This window comes from Coenobita brevimanus, chromosome 91 (assembly GCF_032717465.1).
Source record: "Coenobita brevimanus isolate Jiangsu-jjx chromosome 91, ASM3271746v2, whole genome shotgun sequence".
NCBI lineage: Eukaryota > Metazoa > Arthropoda > Malacostraca > Decapoda > Coenobitidae > Coenobita > Coenobita brevimanus.
Window position 1 is genome coordinate 33676668 of NC_137044.1, and position 15457 is coordinate 33692124.

Sequence of the window (15457 nt, forward strand, 5' to 3'; positions counted from 1 at the left end):
GCTAACTACAGCACTGAGCTGGCTAACACACAAACTTTCAAACAGTTGCCGTTTCAAAAATCTACTAAGAAGGTACACAGGTAGTCTGAAATAAACTAGGAAGCATAATTTAATGTCTTAACTCCAATTTTACTCGCCACGATGCCACCTTGGAAGTTCTTGTTTACTCGTATTCGTTAACGGAAACGTTTAGTCTTGTAAAATTTTATGAACAGCCTTGTATTTCTAATATATTTTAGCCTGCTAAAGAAAACTTCCTTCTGGAATTATTCACTGTTTTTAAATGGAAAAACCGTTATCGTAGTTATGAATATTTAAATTTGTTACACGAAAGGGAGGGGGAGGTCTCCGGTTGCGTTTATCCTACTGTCACATTCCAGGACTATTTTACACCATAAACAGGTGACGATCGCCTGGCGTGAACAGCAAATTTATTATGGTACGAAAACGGGAACGTCAGATGCTCACTTTCGTCCATTATGGCGTTAAGTTTTTTTTCCCTAGTGGCACCGCCTAGGGATCGGCAATTGGGTAAATCACTCTGTCGGGGGTAATTTAAAGTTTTCGGTGGGTAACGATACTCATCCATTTGCAATAGAAAGAACGCAACGTTACAAATTATATGTTTAAGAAATTACTGCTATATCCAAGTCACTAATTGCATCACATGTAGCCTAGTCACCCCTTTGGCCTCCCTCATCCCTCGCCTCCTCTCTTCCAGACAAAGCGACGCCATTCAACGCTCCCGTGGCTGTCCCTATTCTCTCCCCTCTTCATGCGAAACTATATATTACTTTAAAATTCGTTAATTCACTTATACATGTGTTTATGGTGTGACAGGTGTATTGACCTCAGTATTTCACAACAAAAAGTATTTTTGTATAGTTTGAAGCATTAGGTGAAAACTAATATTCTATTATGAGGATATTACTCAAGTGAAAATAAATCCATTATTTTAATAAAGTGTATTAATTATCAAAATTAGTGTAAACGAAAACTTCAAAATGTGTTGTGCACTATACTTCCCATACTTTGATAGTACATTGAGAAATGTGGTATTATGCATATAAATTTAAAACTGGCTTACTTATAGGCTTATATATCCAATATTCTGCACTGCTTCAAAAATAAAATCGTGTACTGAACTTCTGAAGAGCCACGCCAGGGGTTATCAGTGTTTCATTTCGCCCAGGGTCATTACTGAAATTTCTTCGTACCAACCAGACGGAAGCAGCTACTCCCGAAACAGACTTTTTGACCCCAGGCAGCCCTACTGCAGCCCCTTCGACCCCAACCAGCACTTTTGCAGCTCCCTCGACCCCAGCTAGCACTACTGCAACACCCTCGACCCCAGCCAGCATTACTGCAACACCCTCGACCCCAGTTAGCACTGCTGCAACACCCTCGACCCCAGCCAACACTACTGCAACACCCTCGACCCTAGCCAACACTACTGCAACACCCTCGACCCCAGCCAGCATTACTGCAACACCCTCGACCCCAGTTAGCACTGCTGCAACACCCTCGACCCCAGCCAACACTACTGCAACACCCTCGACCCTAGCCAACACTACTGCAACACCCTCGACCCCAGCCAACACTACTGCAACACCCTCGACCCTAGCCAACACTACTGCAACACCCTCGACCCCAGCCAGCACTTCTGCAGTTCCCTTGACCCCGCCACCACCTGTGCAACCCCCTCGACCCCAACCAGCACTATTGCAGCTTCCTCGACCCCAGCGAGTACTACTGCAGTTCCCTTGACCCCATCCAGCACTACTGCAGTTCCCTTGACCCCAGCCAGCACTTCTACAGCCCCCTCGACCCCAGCCAGCACTACTGCAGTTCACTCGACAACCGCCACCATTTCTACAGCACCCTCAGTTTCAACAATTTGCATTGCCTCTCCGGCAGTATCAGCAGAGAAGACAGCACCACCCACTGATCCAGCAATTTGGCTATCTCCCATTACAGACAGCTTCAGGACTGAGATGGTACGCAGAGGACCATTTATTGCTAAAGAAATTACAAATATCCAAAAAATAAAGGTGGAAGAGCATTTCACGATGGTCTGTTATTAAGAAAAATGCCTTATGGTGAGAAAATTCCAAGAAGCTGGCTCATGTATTCAGAATATACAAATTCCGTATTTTGTTTTTGCTGCAAGTTGTTTCAGACTGAAAATATGAAATTCATAGAAGGAGGTGTAAATGACTGGTCAAACATTAATGCGCTGATTCGCAGTCATGAGTGCAGTCCAGACCACTTAAAATCCATGGTGATCTGGAAAGAGCTGCAACTGAGGTTGAAATTGGGCAAAACAAATGACAAGCAAGAGATGTCAATGATGGAGGTAGAAAGAAAGAGGTGGCGGAATGTGCTCACACGCTTAGTGTGCATCATTCAGTCACTTGTAGAGAAAAATCTAGGTTTTAGAGGATCCTCTGACAAGCTGTATGAGCCAAATAACGGGAATTTCCTCAAAGAAGTGGAACTGTTAGCCAAATTTGACCCAGTCATGGATCAACATCTAGCAAGAATTACAAATAACAGCACACACATTACCTAGGCAAGCATATCCAGAACGAGCTGATCCAGATAATAAGCAACAAATTGATGGAGGACATTGTTATAAAAATCCGCCAGTCAAAATATTTCTCCCTCATACTCGATTGCAACCCAGATATTAGCCACCAGGAGCAAATGTCCATCATTGTTAGGACTTTGAATCTGGAGAACACGCCAGAAATCCAGGAGCATTTCCTTGGGTTTGTGGTTGTGGAGGAGACAACCGGATTAAACTTGTCTACTGTGATTCTGGAAAAACTGAAGGAGCTTGATATACCCTTTCAAGATTGCAGGGGTCAAGCTTACGATAATGGAGCAAATATGAAGGGGAAAAGACAAGGCGTTCAAGCTCGACTTCTTCAGAAAAACCCAAGGGCAGTGTATGTTCCATGTGGGGCACATACACTGAACTTGGTAATTGCAGATGCAGCAAAAGTATCAAGGGATGCTGTTGGATTTTTTGGGCATCTCCAGAAATTGTTTACTTTCTTTTCAGCTGCCACACAAAGATGGACTGTTCTCAGAAAACATGTACATCTCACAGTAAAGTCTCGGAGTGACACCAGATGGGAGAGTAGATTGCAAAGCATCCATGCAGTCAGACACCAGGCAACTCGGATCAGAGATGCCCTTGTAGAGGCTCGAGAGAATGTGTCTGATCCTGTTGCCAAAGTGGAAGCCCAGGCTTTAGCAGAGGAGGTTGGATCCTACTGCTTCTTGATTTGTTCTGTTGTCTGGTGTGATATTTTAACTATTGTCAACCAGGTCAACAAACTGCTTCAGTCAGCTTTCATGCAATTAGATGTTGCAATTGATCTGATAAATAAAGCCAAGACCTCCCTTGCACTCTACAGAGAATCTGGTTTTGCTGGAGCACAAACCACTGTCAAAGAGTTGTGTGAAGATATGAATGTTGAGCCACAACTGAAACAAAAACTGATCACGAGCACGAAAAGGCATTTTGCTTATGAAGGTGCAGATGAGCCAGTTGGCGATGCTCTCAAGAATCTTGAGATTTCATTTTTTAATGTGGTAGTGGACTCGGCTTTAGGTTCATTAGAAGTGAGATTCCATTCCCTCAATGAGGTGCAGGAGAAATTTGGAGTGCTGCTGAAGTTCAGTAATATAGAGAACATTTCTCATGAATCACTGAAAAGTCAGTGTGCAAAAGTAGAGACGACTTTGAGCTGCAATGGTGAATCAGATATAAATGGACTTGAACTGGCACAAGAAATTCAGAACCTTCTTTCAGTACCACTCCAGACAACAGTACTGGAGATGCTCTCTTTAGTCCACGAAAAACAACTGGAAGAATTGTACCCCAACCTGTGGATTGCACTTAGGGTAGCTGTGACACTTCCAGTTACTGTAGCCTCCGCGGAAAGAGGTTTCTCCAAATTGAAGCTAATCAAGACCTACTTGCGTTCAACGATGAGTCAAGAACGCCTGAGTGGACTTGCTGTCATTAGCATCAACAGAGAGCTTGGGAAGCATCTCAGCTATGATGATGTAATAGACGACTTCGCCTCAAGAAAGTGCAGGAGGGTGAAAGTGTAAATTAATTGCTAATATTCATTCATTCATTCATTCATTGCCAGACGCCATGTATCCCAAACGGGGTGGCCAAGGGCTTAGAGTTAATTGTTTTACAGGGAGGGGCACTAATCCTCCACCAACCCCACTTAACACGTAGGGAGAACGTCCTTGTTTAATAATGATGATATTCATTATCGCTATTTATAGTATAACATTAGAATATTAAAACTTTCTGTGGATAATGATTACTTATATTTGAGAGCCTACAGAGTTTTGGTGTAAAATTCAGAATTATTACCGATTATAATGGTATTTTTACTGATGTTACACGTTTTTGTTTCAGTGTTTTTGTTCCAACATATATGTTACTATTCGGCATTTTAGCTATAATTTTTTCCTTTTCTAATAGTAGTAGCCTAATTCATAATATTACAAAAAATATAATGCCGTAGCCTTTTTGTCACTATGGAGTTATTTGGCAATGACAATTTCTGTTTTTATATATCTGAATAATGATTATATGTAAATTATAGTTTCACTCAAGATATCATTATTTTATTTTTATTCAGAGAATAAAAGATTATGCAGTACAAGTTTTTTACTTTACATTGCTCAGGATAGGGATATAACTTGGGGGATGTATATGTAGGGTAGGGGGAGAAATGCAAACAAAGAGTTGGGGGGGGGGGCCTCCAAAGATCCAGCGTAGGGCCTCAGAAAAGCTAGGACCGGCACTGTCTACACTCGGACAACATGTTTCATCTGTACCATCATTTTCCAAACTATCATCAGTATCATTCATTTCCTCCAGCCCACTTTGACCTTTCTGACAAATAGGATCGCAATTTTTCACTTTGAAGTTCTCTGTATCTCTTTTTCTTGTTGCTCGTTGTAGCAGGATTTATTTTCTTTTGTATGCACTTTTCCAATGTACATCTGTCTATTTCCTCTTTGATTTGGAAGGAATTCTCATTCACTTACGGGCACATTTCTTTTCTCTGAACACTTACATTCTTCGAAGGATTTACATTTGCAACGGGAGATGTCAAATAGCTCCTTCTGCATATGAGTTTTATAGTACAGTATTTCTTCTTGTTTTTCACAAGGGTCTTGTACTTAGAACGGTTGTCCAAAACCAGGTGTGTAATTCTTGTTAGGTGAACACAAGGAACTGAAGCTTCTTCCCAAAGACACGGAAGTTCTAATCCAAGATCCTTCGCTATTTCCTTCGCTGACACTTTTGATTATTCTTTTTCAGCAAAAAGTCTTTCCACATCCCACTTCGTTGGAAGTTGCTTGTTACCGATAGTTCTTTAAGTGCCAAAAATATCATGAGTTAAGGCAGACCGAGTAGTGTGAGCTATATTTGTAGTTCTCCAAGACATTTAGCTATTAAGCAGTAGTATCTGAAAGTGAAAAAAAAATAATATGAGAGCAAAGAATAGATGATTAAACACACACACACACACACACACACACACACACACACACACACACACACACACACACACACACACACACACACACACACACACACGAAACACAAGGTCTGACCTATATGACTCCTACGACGGCACTGATGCGCCAGATTCAGTTAATGACCAGATATTCACGAGGCAGGCGCCACCTCTATATGAACACAGATTACACCAAAATTTTGCATACATGATGCTTTCATTATGGATCAACTTTTCTTTGGTATTACAATTTAAAATTCACAAGTTGGATTTTTCGACTCTGTCATTTATACAGTATATACTGTACGTATACAGTATATATATATATATATATATATATATATATATATATATATATATATATATATATATATATATATATATATATATATATAAATGGTATACACACACACACGCCCATCATCCACCCACTTAGTGTGGTGGTACCCTGTTTTTAGGGTAGCTTTACATCGAGTGGAGAGCCAAATGATATCCTGTAAACCAGGAAATCATTTACAACGCTGGGTGGTAACCTTATTACCAGCCGACACGTGTTCCCTACGTGACAGCAAGTGGGTTGGTGGAGGATTAGTGCCCCTCCCCGGAAAACAACTAAAAATATGAACAAGAAGCCTCGGACCAGGACTAACCTAAAGTGACGACTAAAGACTGAACACAGGACATGATACGGATGGCGACGTGGAATGTAAGGGGTGCAAATGATGAGGTGAAAGAGAGAGAGATTGTCCAGGTGTATGAAAGTGCGAAAGTGGATGTATGTGGATTAACTGAACCTAAATGGAAGGTGAGAGTGAGACAATGGAAGTATGGATGAGGAATATGTGCAGGAGTAGGTGAGAATGAAAGGGCGAAAGATGGAGTGTGTATTGTTGTGAGTAACAGATAGAAGGAAAATATAAGAGAGTATGGATCAGTTGGCTCAAGGATTGTGGGGGTAAGACTGAAAGTTGGACTACTAATGTGGGCGATTGTGTGCATGTATTCACCAACGCAAGACCGTGCAAGCAGAGTGATAGAAGAGTTCTGGACGAATGTGGAAGTGTGCATGGAAAAGTTTGAAAAGAATGAGAGAGTGCTTTTGATAGGTGATATGAATGTTAAAGTAGGGAATGTGAAGGTGGATGGAGTAGTTGGTGAGTGGGGTGTGCCTGCTGAGATAGACGAGAATGGCAGTGCTTTAGTGGACATTTGTGCCACGAGGGGGTTGGTGGTAGCCAATGCCCTCTTCAAGCACAAAATGATCCACAGGTATACATGGCTAGTGTTGAGAAGGATGGATGGTGAACTGAATGAAAGGAAGACAATGATTGATTATGTGTGTGTCGATGAAAGGATGCGAAGATGTGTAATGGATGCAAGAGCATATAGAGGTTGGGGGTGTGGATTTTCTGACCACCACTTGGTGGTGGTCAGAATCAAGGTCCAAGTAAAATGGAGAAATGGAAGACGAGAAGGACGGGAGGAAGGAGTATATGCAAGCAGTGTGGAAAGGCTACAAGAGGATGAGAAAGAGGCAGAATATAAGACAGAGGTGGAGAAACGATTGGGTAAATATGAATTGGAGCAGATGGGGGGCGTGGCAGGTGTGTGCAAGATATTCACAGAGGAAATATGTGCAGCATGTGAGGTGATCTGTGGGATGAAGAGAAGACGAAAGGGGGTGCAAGGAACAGCATGGTGGAATGAAGAGGTGAGACATGCTGTGGCACAACAGAAAAAAGCATATAGTGAGTGGATGAGAAATAGGGGCGTGGAAAAAGTTGAGAGACGGAAGAAAGAGTTATATGTAGAAAGGAAGAGAGAGGTGAAAAGATTAGTAAGAGAGAGTAAGAAGAGAATGGATGAGGAGTTTGGAAGGAATTTGAGAGTCAAGAGGACGGAATGCAAGAAAATGTTTTGGAAAAAGGTAAAGAGAGTAAGACAGGGTGACAATCAAGTTCGTAGGGGAGTGAAAGACAAAAATGGTAGATTACTAGTTCAGAAGGGAGAAAAGGTGAGCAGATGGAAAGAACACTTTAATGAATTGTTGAACATAGAGAATGGAAGTAATGCGAGTGTAAGTGGCTGGGGAATGGCTGGGAGAAGGATGGAGATAAGAAGACAGGAAGAAATTAGTAGGATGGAGGGTGTGGAAGCAATGAAGAAAGTCAAAATGGGGAAAGCCCCAGGAATTGATGGAGTGTGTGGTGAATTGCTGAAGCGTGGGGGAGGGAAGTAGCAGAATGGATGTGGAAGATGTGCAGATTGGCATGGGAGGAAGGTAAAGTCCTCGAAGATTGGAAGTCAGGTATAATTATTCCCTTGTACAAAGGGAAAGGGGAGAAAGAAGTGTGTGGTAATCATGGGGGCATTTGTCTTCTAAATGTAATAGGAAAAGTGTATGGTAGGATACTTATTCACAGAGTTAGAAAATAACAGAGGAATTAGTTGGAGAAGAACAGAAAGGCTTTAGGAAGGGAGGAGGTTGTGAAAATCAGATATTCGTTCTTAGATCTTTAATGGAAAAGTTTCTAGAGAAGGGAAAGAAGTTGTGTGCTGCCTTCATGGATTTGGAGAAAGCATAGGACAGGGTGGATAGACAAGGATTGTGGAAAGTATTAAGAATATATGGAGTAGATGGGAAGCTGTTGAATGCTGTGAAGAGTATGTATGAAGGTGCTAAGGCTGCAGTGCGTGTAGATAGTGAACTGAGTGAGTTTTTGTATTTGAAGGTTGGGTTGAGACAGGGATGTGTCATGTCTCCATGGTTGTTCAATCTGTAAATGGATGGAGTTATTAAAGAGATACAAGGTAGGGCAGTGTATGTTGAAGTGGCCCTGATGAGAGGGAGCAGTGTTTGGAAACTCCCTGTACTGTTGTTTGCAGATGATACTGTGTTGTTAAGTGAAGATGAAGGGGAGCTGCAAGGCTTGGTGGATGAGTTTGGGAGAGTGTGTAAGAAACAGTATCTAAAGGTGAATGTAGGGAAGAGTAAAGTTATGGTCTTTGAGAGAGGTGAAGTCAGTGAATGTACAGTGAGGTTGGATGATGAAGAAATGGAAAATGTGAATACGTTTAAGTACTTCGATAGTATGATGAATAAGGATGAAGGTTTGGAGGGTGAAGTGCTTAAAAGGGTACAACAAGGAAGAAAGGTTGCTGGTTCCTTGAAGGCAGTGATAAGAAACAGGGAAGTGAGCATGGAAGTGAAAAAGTTATTACATGACAGTATTGTGATACCAGCTCTAACGTATGGAAGTGAAGCTTGGACGTTGTTGGAGGGACACAAGTCAAGAGTGAAAGCAGTGGAAATGAGTTATTTGAGAGGAGCCTGTGGAGTCACATGGAGAGACCGACTGACAAATGAGGATGTGAAGGAGCGTTGTGGTGTTGATGTGGATGTGATTGGATGTGATAGGAAGCGTTAGGAGTAACATATTAAGGTGGTTTGGCCATGTAGAGAGGATGGAGAGTGAGAGACTGCCGAGGAGAGTGTACTGTATGTGAGCGAGGTGAAGGAGGAGAGAGGGAGGGGAAGGCCAAGGATGAGGTGGAGGGATGGAGTGGAGAGATATATGAGAGAAGGAGGTGTGAATTGGGAGCAGGGCAGTGAAATGGCGGGGGACAGGGTGACGTGGAGGCGATTTATTTGTGGCCACCCCGTATGAGGGATTAAGGCGTCTGGCAGTATATATATATATATATATATATATATATATATATATATATATATATATATATATATATATATATATATATATATATACATACATAATATCAACAACTGAGGTGCCCGTGGGGAATCTTATACTATATATCCAGCCAAGGAGAAGCAAGATGATTTTCCACTTCATATTTATTCATTTCAGGTGACTAGTTTCGGGATGCTTATCCCATCTTCAGACCTAAAAGCATTTAAAACACATATTGCAAATTAGATAAAGTTTAAAAAAAAAATTAAAATATCCATAAGTACAAAAAAAAAAAGGAAAGTTACCAAAAAAGCATGTGGCAATGACTGATTACTATAAAAAATGTATTTTTTTCTTAAATAACAAACTCGAGAAATAAAAGTGAGAGTGTTACCTCTGTGAGTTAGCAGCTAACACTGAAAATCCTGAACACAAGTGTTTCATAAAGAAAAGCGTCATGAAGCTTCTGAATCATCAACAAACCAGTGTGAAGCAAAAGAACCAAGTAAAGAATCAATGAACCAAGTATCAAAAGGCTGATTCATCGATACAAAACACTATAATCCCAAGGTATACAACTTTGTTGATGATTCATAGTCATTTAATGAAGGCTTAAGTTTGTGAATGTACAAAGACTCCAAAATTCGCAGTTCCATTCTGTCATTACTACTATGTAAAATACTGAATTTATCCATATTACAAGTATGGCCCATATCGAAACAGTGGTTCCTAATCTCCGACAAAGTTGGGTTAGACAGTCTCATAGAACATCTTTGCCACTGTCTAACCCAACTTTGTCGGAGATTAGGAACCACTGTCTCGATATGGGCCATACTTGTAATATGGATAATTTCAGTATTTTACATAGTAGTAATGACAGAATGGAACTGCGAATTTTGGAGTCTTTGTACATTCACAAACTTAAGCCTTCATTAAATAACTATGAATCATCAACAAAGTTGTATACCTTGGGATTATAGTGTTTTGTATCGATGAATCAGCCTTTTGATACTTGGTTCATGGATTCTTTACTTGGTTCTTTTGCTTCACACTGGTTTGTTGATGATTCAGAAGCTTCATGACACTTTTCTTTATGAAACACTTGTGTTCATGATTTTCAGTGTTAGCTGCTAACTCACAGAGGTAACACTCTCACTTTTATTTCTCGAGTTTGTTATTTAAGAAAAAAAAATATATATTTTTTATAGTAATCAGTCATTGCCACATGCTTTTTTGGTAACTTTTCTCTTTTTTTGTATTTCTTATGGATATTTTTAAAATTTTAAAACTTTATCTAATTTGCAATATGTGTTTTAAATGCTTTTAGGTCTGAAGATGGGATAAGCATCCCGAAACTAGTCACCTGAAATGAATAAATATGAAGTGGAAAATCATCTTGCTTCTCCTTGGCTGGATATATATATATATATATATATATATATATATATATATATATATGGAAAAGTATTTGAGACTGTCATCAATAAGACTGGTGGGTGTTGAGCTGGATGAACGCAAGGCAGTGATTGATTAATATGCGTGTGTGTGTGGATGAGAGAATGAGAAGATACGTGCTGGATGCGAGAGCATTCAGAGGTCTGGCGTGTGGACTCTCTATCACCTTGTAATGGGGGCGTCAAGATACAAATGCACTGGGTGAATAGAAGAAACTGGCAGGAGGAAGCAGTCCAAACAAAGAGGGTATAAAGGTTGCAGGGGGATGAAAAAAAGAAGAAAAAGGCAGAATATAAGAGAGAAGTGGCTGAACGATTGGGAAGATATGATTTGGAGCAGATGGGGAAGGTGGAAGGTGTGTGCAAGGAATTCGCAGAAGAAATCTGTGCAACGCGTGAGGTGGTGTGTGGGGTAAAGAGAAGACGAAAGGGTGTGCAAGGAATAGCATGATGGAATGAATAGGTGCGACAAGCTGTGGTGCAGAAGAAGAAAGCTTAGTGGATGAGAAGCAGAGGCATGGAGGATATTCAGTGACGTAATAAAGAGTTACATGTAGAGGAGAGAGGTGAAAAGATTAGTAAAAGAGAGTAAGAAGAGCGTGGATGAGAAGTTTGGAAGGAATCTTAGTGGAAAGTGGAGGGAATGTAAGAAAGTGTTCAGGAAGGAGATTAAGAGAGTTAGACAGGGTGATACAGAAGGTGGCAGGGGAGTGGAATATAAACATGGCAGATTGCCGGTGGAGAAGGAAAAAACAGTGAACTGATGGGGAGAACACTTCAATGAACTGTTAAACAAAGAGAATGAAAGTAATGTGAGTAGAAGTGGCTGGGGAATGGCTGGGAGGAGGAGGGAGATGAGATGGGAGGAAGAGATCAGTAGGATGGAAGTAGCGGAAGCCATGAAAAAGTCAAAATGAGGAAAGCCGCAAGAAATGATGGTGTGTGTGGTGGAATGGTGAAGCATGGGGGAGAGATAGTAGTAGAATGGATATGGAAGATGTGCACATTGACCTGGGAAGAAGGTAGAGTTCCGGAGGATTGGAAGTCAGCTATAATTATTCTCCTATACAAAGGAAAGGGAAAAAAAAGTGTGTGGTAACCATAGGGACATTTGTCTTCGAAGTGTAAGTATACGGTAGGATTCGTATTGACAGAGTTGGGGAAACAACAGAGGAATTTGTTGGAGAAGAACAACAAGGTTTCAGGAAGGGAAGAGGTTGTGTAGATCAGGTATTCATTCTCAGATATTTAGTGGAAAAGCTTCTAGAGAAGAGAATGAAGTTGTATCTTGCTGACATGGATTTGGAGAAAGCACATGATAGAATGGATAGACAAGGAATATGGAATATTTTAAAAATATTTGGAGTAAATGGGAAGCTGTTGTGTACCGTGAATGGCATGCATGAGGGCACTACGGATGCAGTACATGTGGATGGTGAACTGAGTGAATTTGTCTATATGAATGTTGGACTGAAACAAGGTTGTGTCATGTCTCCACGGTTATTCAGTTTGTATGTGGATGGAGTGATAAAAGAGATGCAAGGTAGGGCAGTGGATGTTTGAACGGCCCTAAGGAAAGAGGGCAGCGTTTGGAAACTTCCTGTACTGTTGTTTTCAGATGATACTGTAATGTTAAGTGAAGATGAAGGGGCATTGCAAAACTTGATGAATGAGTTTGGGAGAGTGTGTAAGAAAGAGAATCTAAAGGTGAATGTTGGGAAGAGTAAAGGAGGAGTAAGGTTGTGGTCTTCAAGAGAAATGAAGTCACTAAATGTGCAGTGAGGCTGGATGATGAGGAAATGGAAAATGCGAATGCATGTAAGAACCTGGGTAGTGTGATGAGTAAGGATGGAAGTTTGGAGGATGATGTGCTTGAAAGGGAACAATAAGGAAGAAAAGTTGCTGGTTCATTGAAAGCAGTTATAAGAAATAGGAAAGTGAGCATGGAAGTAAAAAGTTGCTGCATGACAGTATTGTGATACCCACTCTAACGTATGGAAGTGAAACTTGAACCTTGTTGGAAGGACACAGGTCAAGAGTGAGAACAGTGGAATGAGTTACTTGAGAGGATTATGTGGAGCCAACATGGAGACACAGACTGACAAATGAGGAAGTGAAGGAGTCTTGTGGTGTGGATGCGAATGTGATAGAAAGCATTATGAGAAATTCTTTGAGGTGGTTCGGCCATGTGGAGAGGATGGAGAGAGAGAGAGAGAGAGAGAGAGAGAGAGAGAGAGAGAGATGATGATGAGATGGAGGAATGGAGTTGAGGGGTGTAAGAGACAAGGGGATTAAGTTGGGAGGGGGGGGGGGCAGCAAAATGGCAGAGGACAGGGTGATGGAGATGATCTGTTTGTGGCCACCCCTTACGGGATTAAGACGTCTGGCCATAGATGGATAGACAGATAGTATATTAATAAAGGACATTGTTAAGCGTCTTGAATCCAACACAATAATTAGTGACATACAGTATGGTTTTCGCCACAAAAGATCCACTGTTGATACACCTGCACTTAATCTGTTTACTCAAATGACGTGCAGGGAGAAACCCATGCAGCAGTCCTTGACATTTGACAGAGTGTGACATAGTTCCCTGTTGTCGAAGTTCCCTTGCAATGGCCTATCATCTTTCGTTCCACTGCTTTCCTCATATCGCAGCAACAGAAGGATAAGAGTATAGATAGATGATGTATATTCCAATTTCCACTCAGTTAATGCTGGCGTGCCACAAGTATCAGTCCTGGTTCCAACTCTGTTCCCCATTCATATTAATGATCTCTTGTCTGTCACCCATAATCCCATTCATTCTTATGTAGATGACTAAATGCTTCATAGTTCTTTCATACTTAAACACCCTTTCACAAAGTTTCGTATCTCTAACTCCCAATTCAGCACAACAGTCTCCTAAAATCAAGACTTATCCAGGATCACTGAATGGTGAAAAAGTAACATTGTCAAATCTAATGTTGAAAACCCCAATATATCCAATTTACTGATAGACATGTACTGCTAGATCCCCGTATTATCCTCAGTGCAACCAAAATTACTATCCCTAAAGTTATTCTCGGTACTTCGCTTAACAACACCCTCAGTTGGATCTATCATGTTAGATCACTTGCTGAAACCAAAGAAACTTAAAGTATTGTACAGAAAGCACAACTTCTTCCCTGATGAACTTTTTGGTATGATTTACAAGAGTCATGTGCTCTCTCAGCTCAAATATTGTCCACCCTTGTGGTGTGGATGTGGAGACGTTGCACTAGAACAACCGGACAATATTCAGGACAAAGCTATGAGAATAACCAATTACCCTGCAGTTACAAATAAGAACTCTTTCCTACAAGTAAGACGGAATGTGTCCTCCCTTGCTTTCTATTGCAGATTCTTCAATGACAAATGAACAGATGGAGTCGCATCCATTGTGACACCTCTCCAAGCCTTCCCCCGTGCTACACGGGCATCAGGTAATGCTGGAGACTTGACTGTCACACTGCCATGTTTGCAGAACATATTGCAGAACTTCTGCCTATTTGAATTAATTCATTCCCAGAAATACTTCTGTTTGGAACTAGCTTCCCCAGATTAGTTTCCCCCCAATCTTCAGCCCACAGCATTTCAAGTCCAATTGTTGCAGATTTTTTTTTTTTTTTTTTTTTTTGAACGGAGGACACCTATTATCTGGCTTAAGGGAATTTAAAAATAATAACTTGTTTTTCCTTCCTCTGTTCATCTTCTGTATAAAAAAAGAAAAAAAAGAAAATCATTGACCTTTTCACTACATGACGCTAGTCCCTGAGTTGAATAAATTCATCGGGTTTTTTTCTATGATGAAAATAAAATGTTGGCAGATATTATTTTAAAATATTAAATCCATATATTCTGATTGTTTCCTGGTGCTTGCTGTCAATGCAACGCTCTATAATATTATGCAATAATTAACAAGGCTTTTAAGCACTGAAGTAAATGGATGCCGACGGTTTCGCTTGTAAGGTAGTGCTGGAAATTCGAAGGTTTTCATATGTACAGTGTGTCGTGGCCTCTTTCACCAGGCATGATGTCTCGGAGCTTCGGTTTCATAATTCCCTTTCTTTGTTTCTAGCTCTTACCTCAAGCCATCTCTCTGGTGGAATAGCGACGACGACGACGACGATGACGATGATGATGATGATGATGATGATGAACGGATTTTATTCCTATTTTTTATAAGTCCTTTCTCTTTTACTTTCTGCTTTAACGCTATTCACACACACACACACACACACACACACACACACACACACACACACACAAAACCTTCTCTCTCTCTCTCTCTCTCCAGGAACGGCAATAAACCACAACTCCTAAATCTCATTATAGGTGAAGCTGCTGAACTAACACCACAAACAATTAGCCCTGTGACTCCATAGGTTACTTCCGTGCAGAATAAATTAACAGAGTAATGACGGTGCTTCTGACGCCATGAAAAAGTACTGAGATTGTCTTTAACCCTGTATAACTGATTATGTAATTTCTAGCATATAATTTTTGTCTCCAGCAAAGTATCTTCAGGTAACGACGGAACTGGAACTCAGGAAGCCAAATGTTGTCTTCAGTAATACGTCCAGTAATACGTCCACTGCTAAATGTTGTTTAGAAGTATAATAAAATCGTCTGCTAGCAAAAAGAATAAAAGAAAAAAAAAGTCTCTGAAGTGAAGGTGTTAATCCTCTGACCCCATATGGCTTCTCCCTGCTGATAAACCCACCGC

The 15457-nt window shown here is 40.8% G+C and overlaps 2 protein-coding genes across 2 annotated transcripts; both read left to right on the forward strand.

Annotated features, from left to right (window-relative positions):
- The first annotated feature begins 2188 nt into the window (after window positions 1–2188).
- On the forward strand, window positions 2189–2572 carry LOC145411960 (zinc finger MYM-type protein 1-like). Its single transcript, XM_080281930.1, has one exon. It carries the CDS (start codon window positions 2189–2191, stop codon window positions 2570–2572), a length of 384 nt encoding a protein of 127 aa, XP_080138056.1.
- A 47-nt stretch (window positions 2573–2619) lies between these two features.
- On the forward strand, window positions 2620–4128 carry LOC145411961 (zinc finger MYM-type protein 1-like). Its single transcript, XM_080281931.1, has one exon. The coding sequence runs from the start codon at window positions 2620–2622 to the stop codon at window positions 4126–4128; it is 1509 nt and encodes a 502-aa protein (XP_080138057.1).
- The last annotated feature ends 11329 nt before the right edge of the window (window positions 4129–15457 follow it).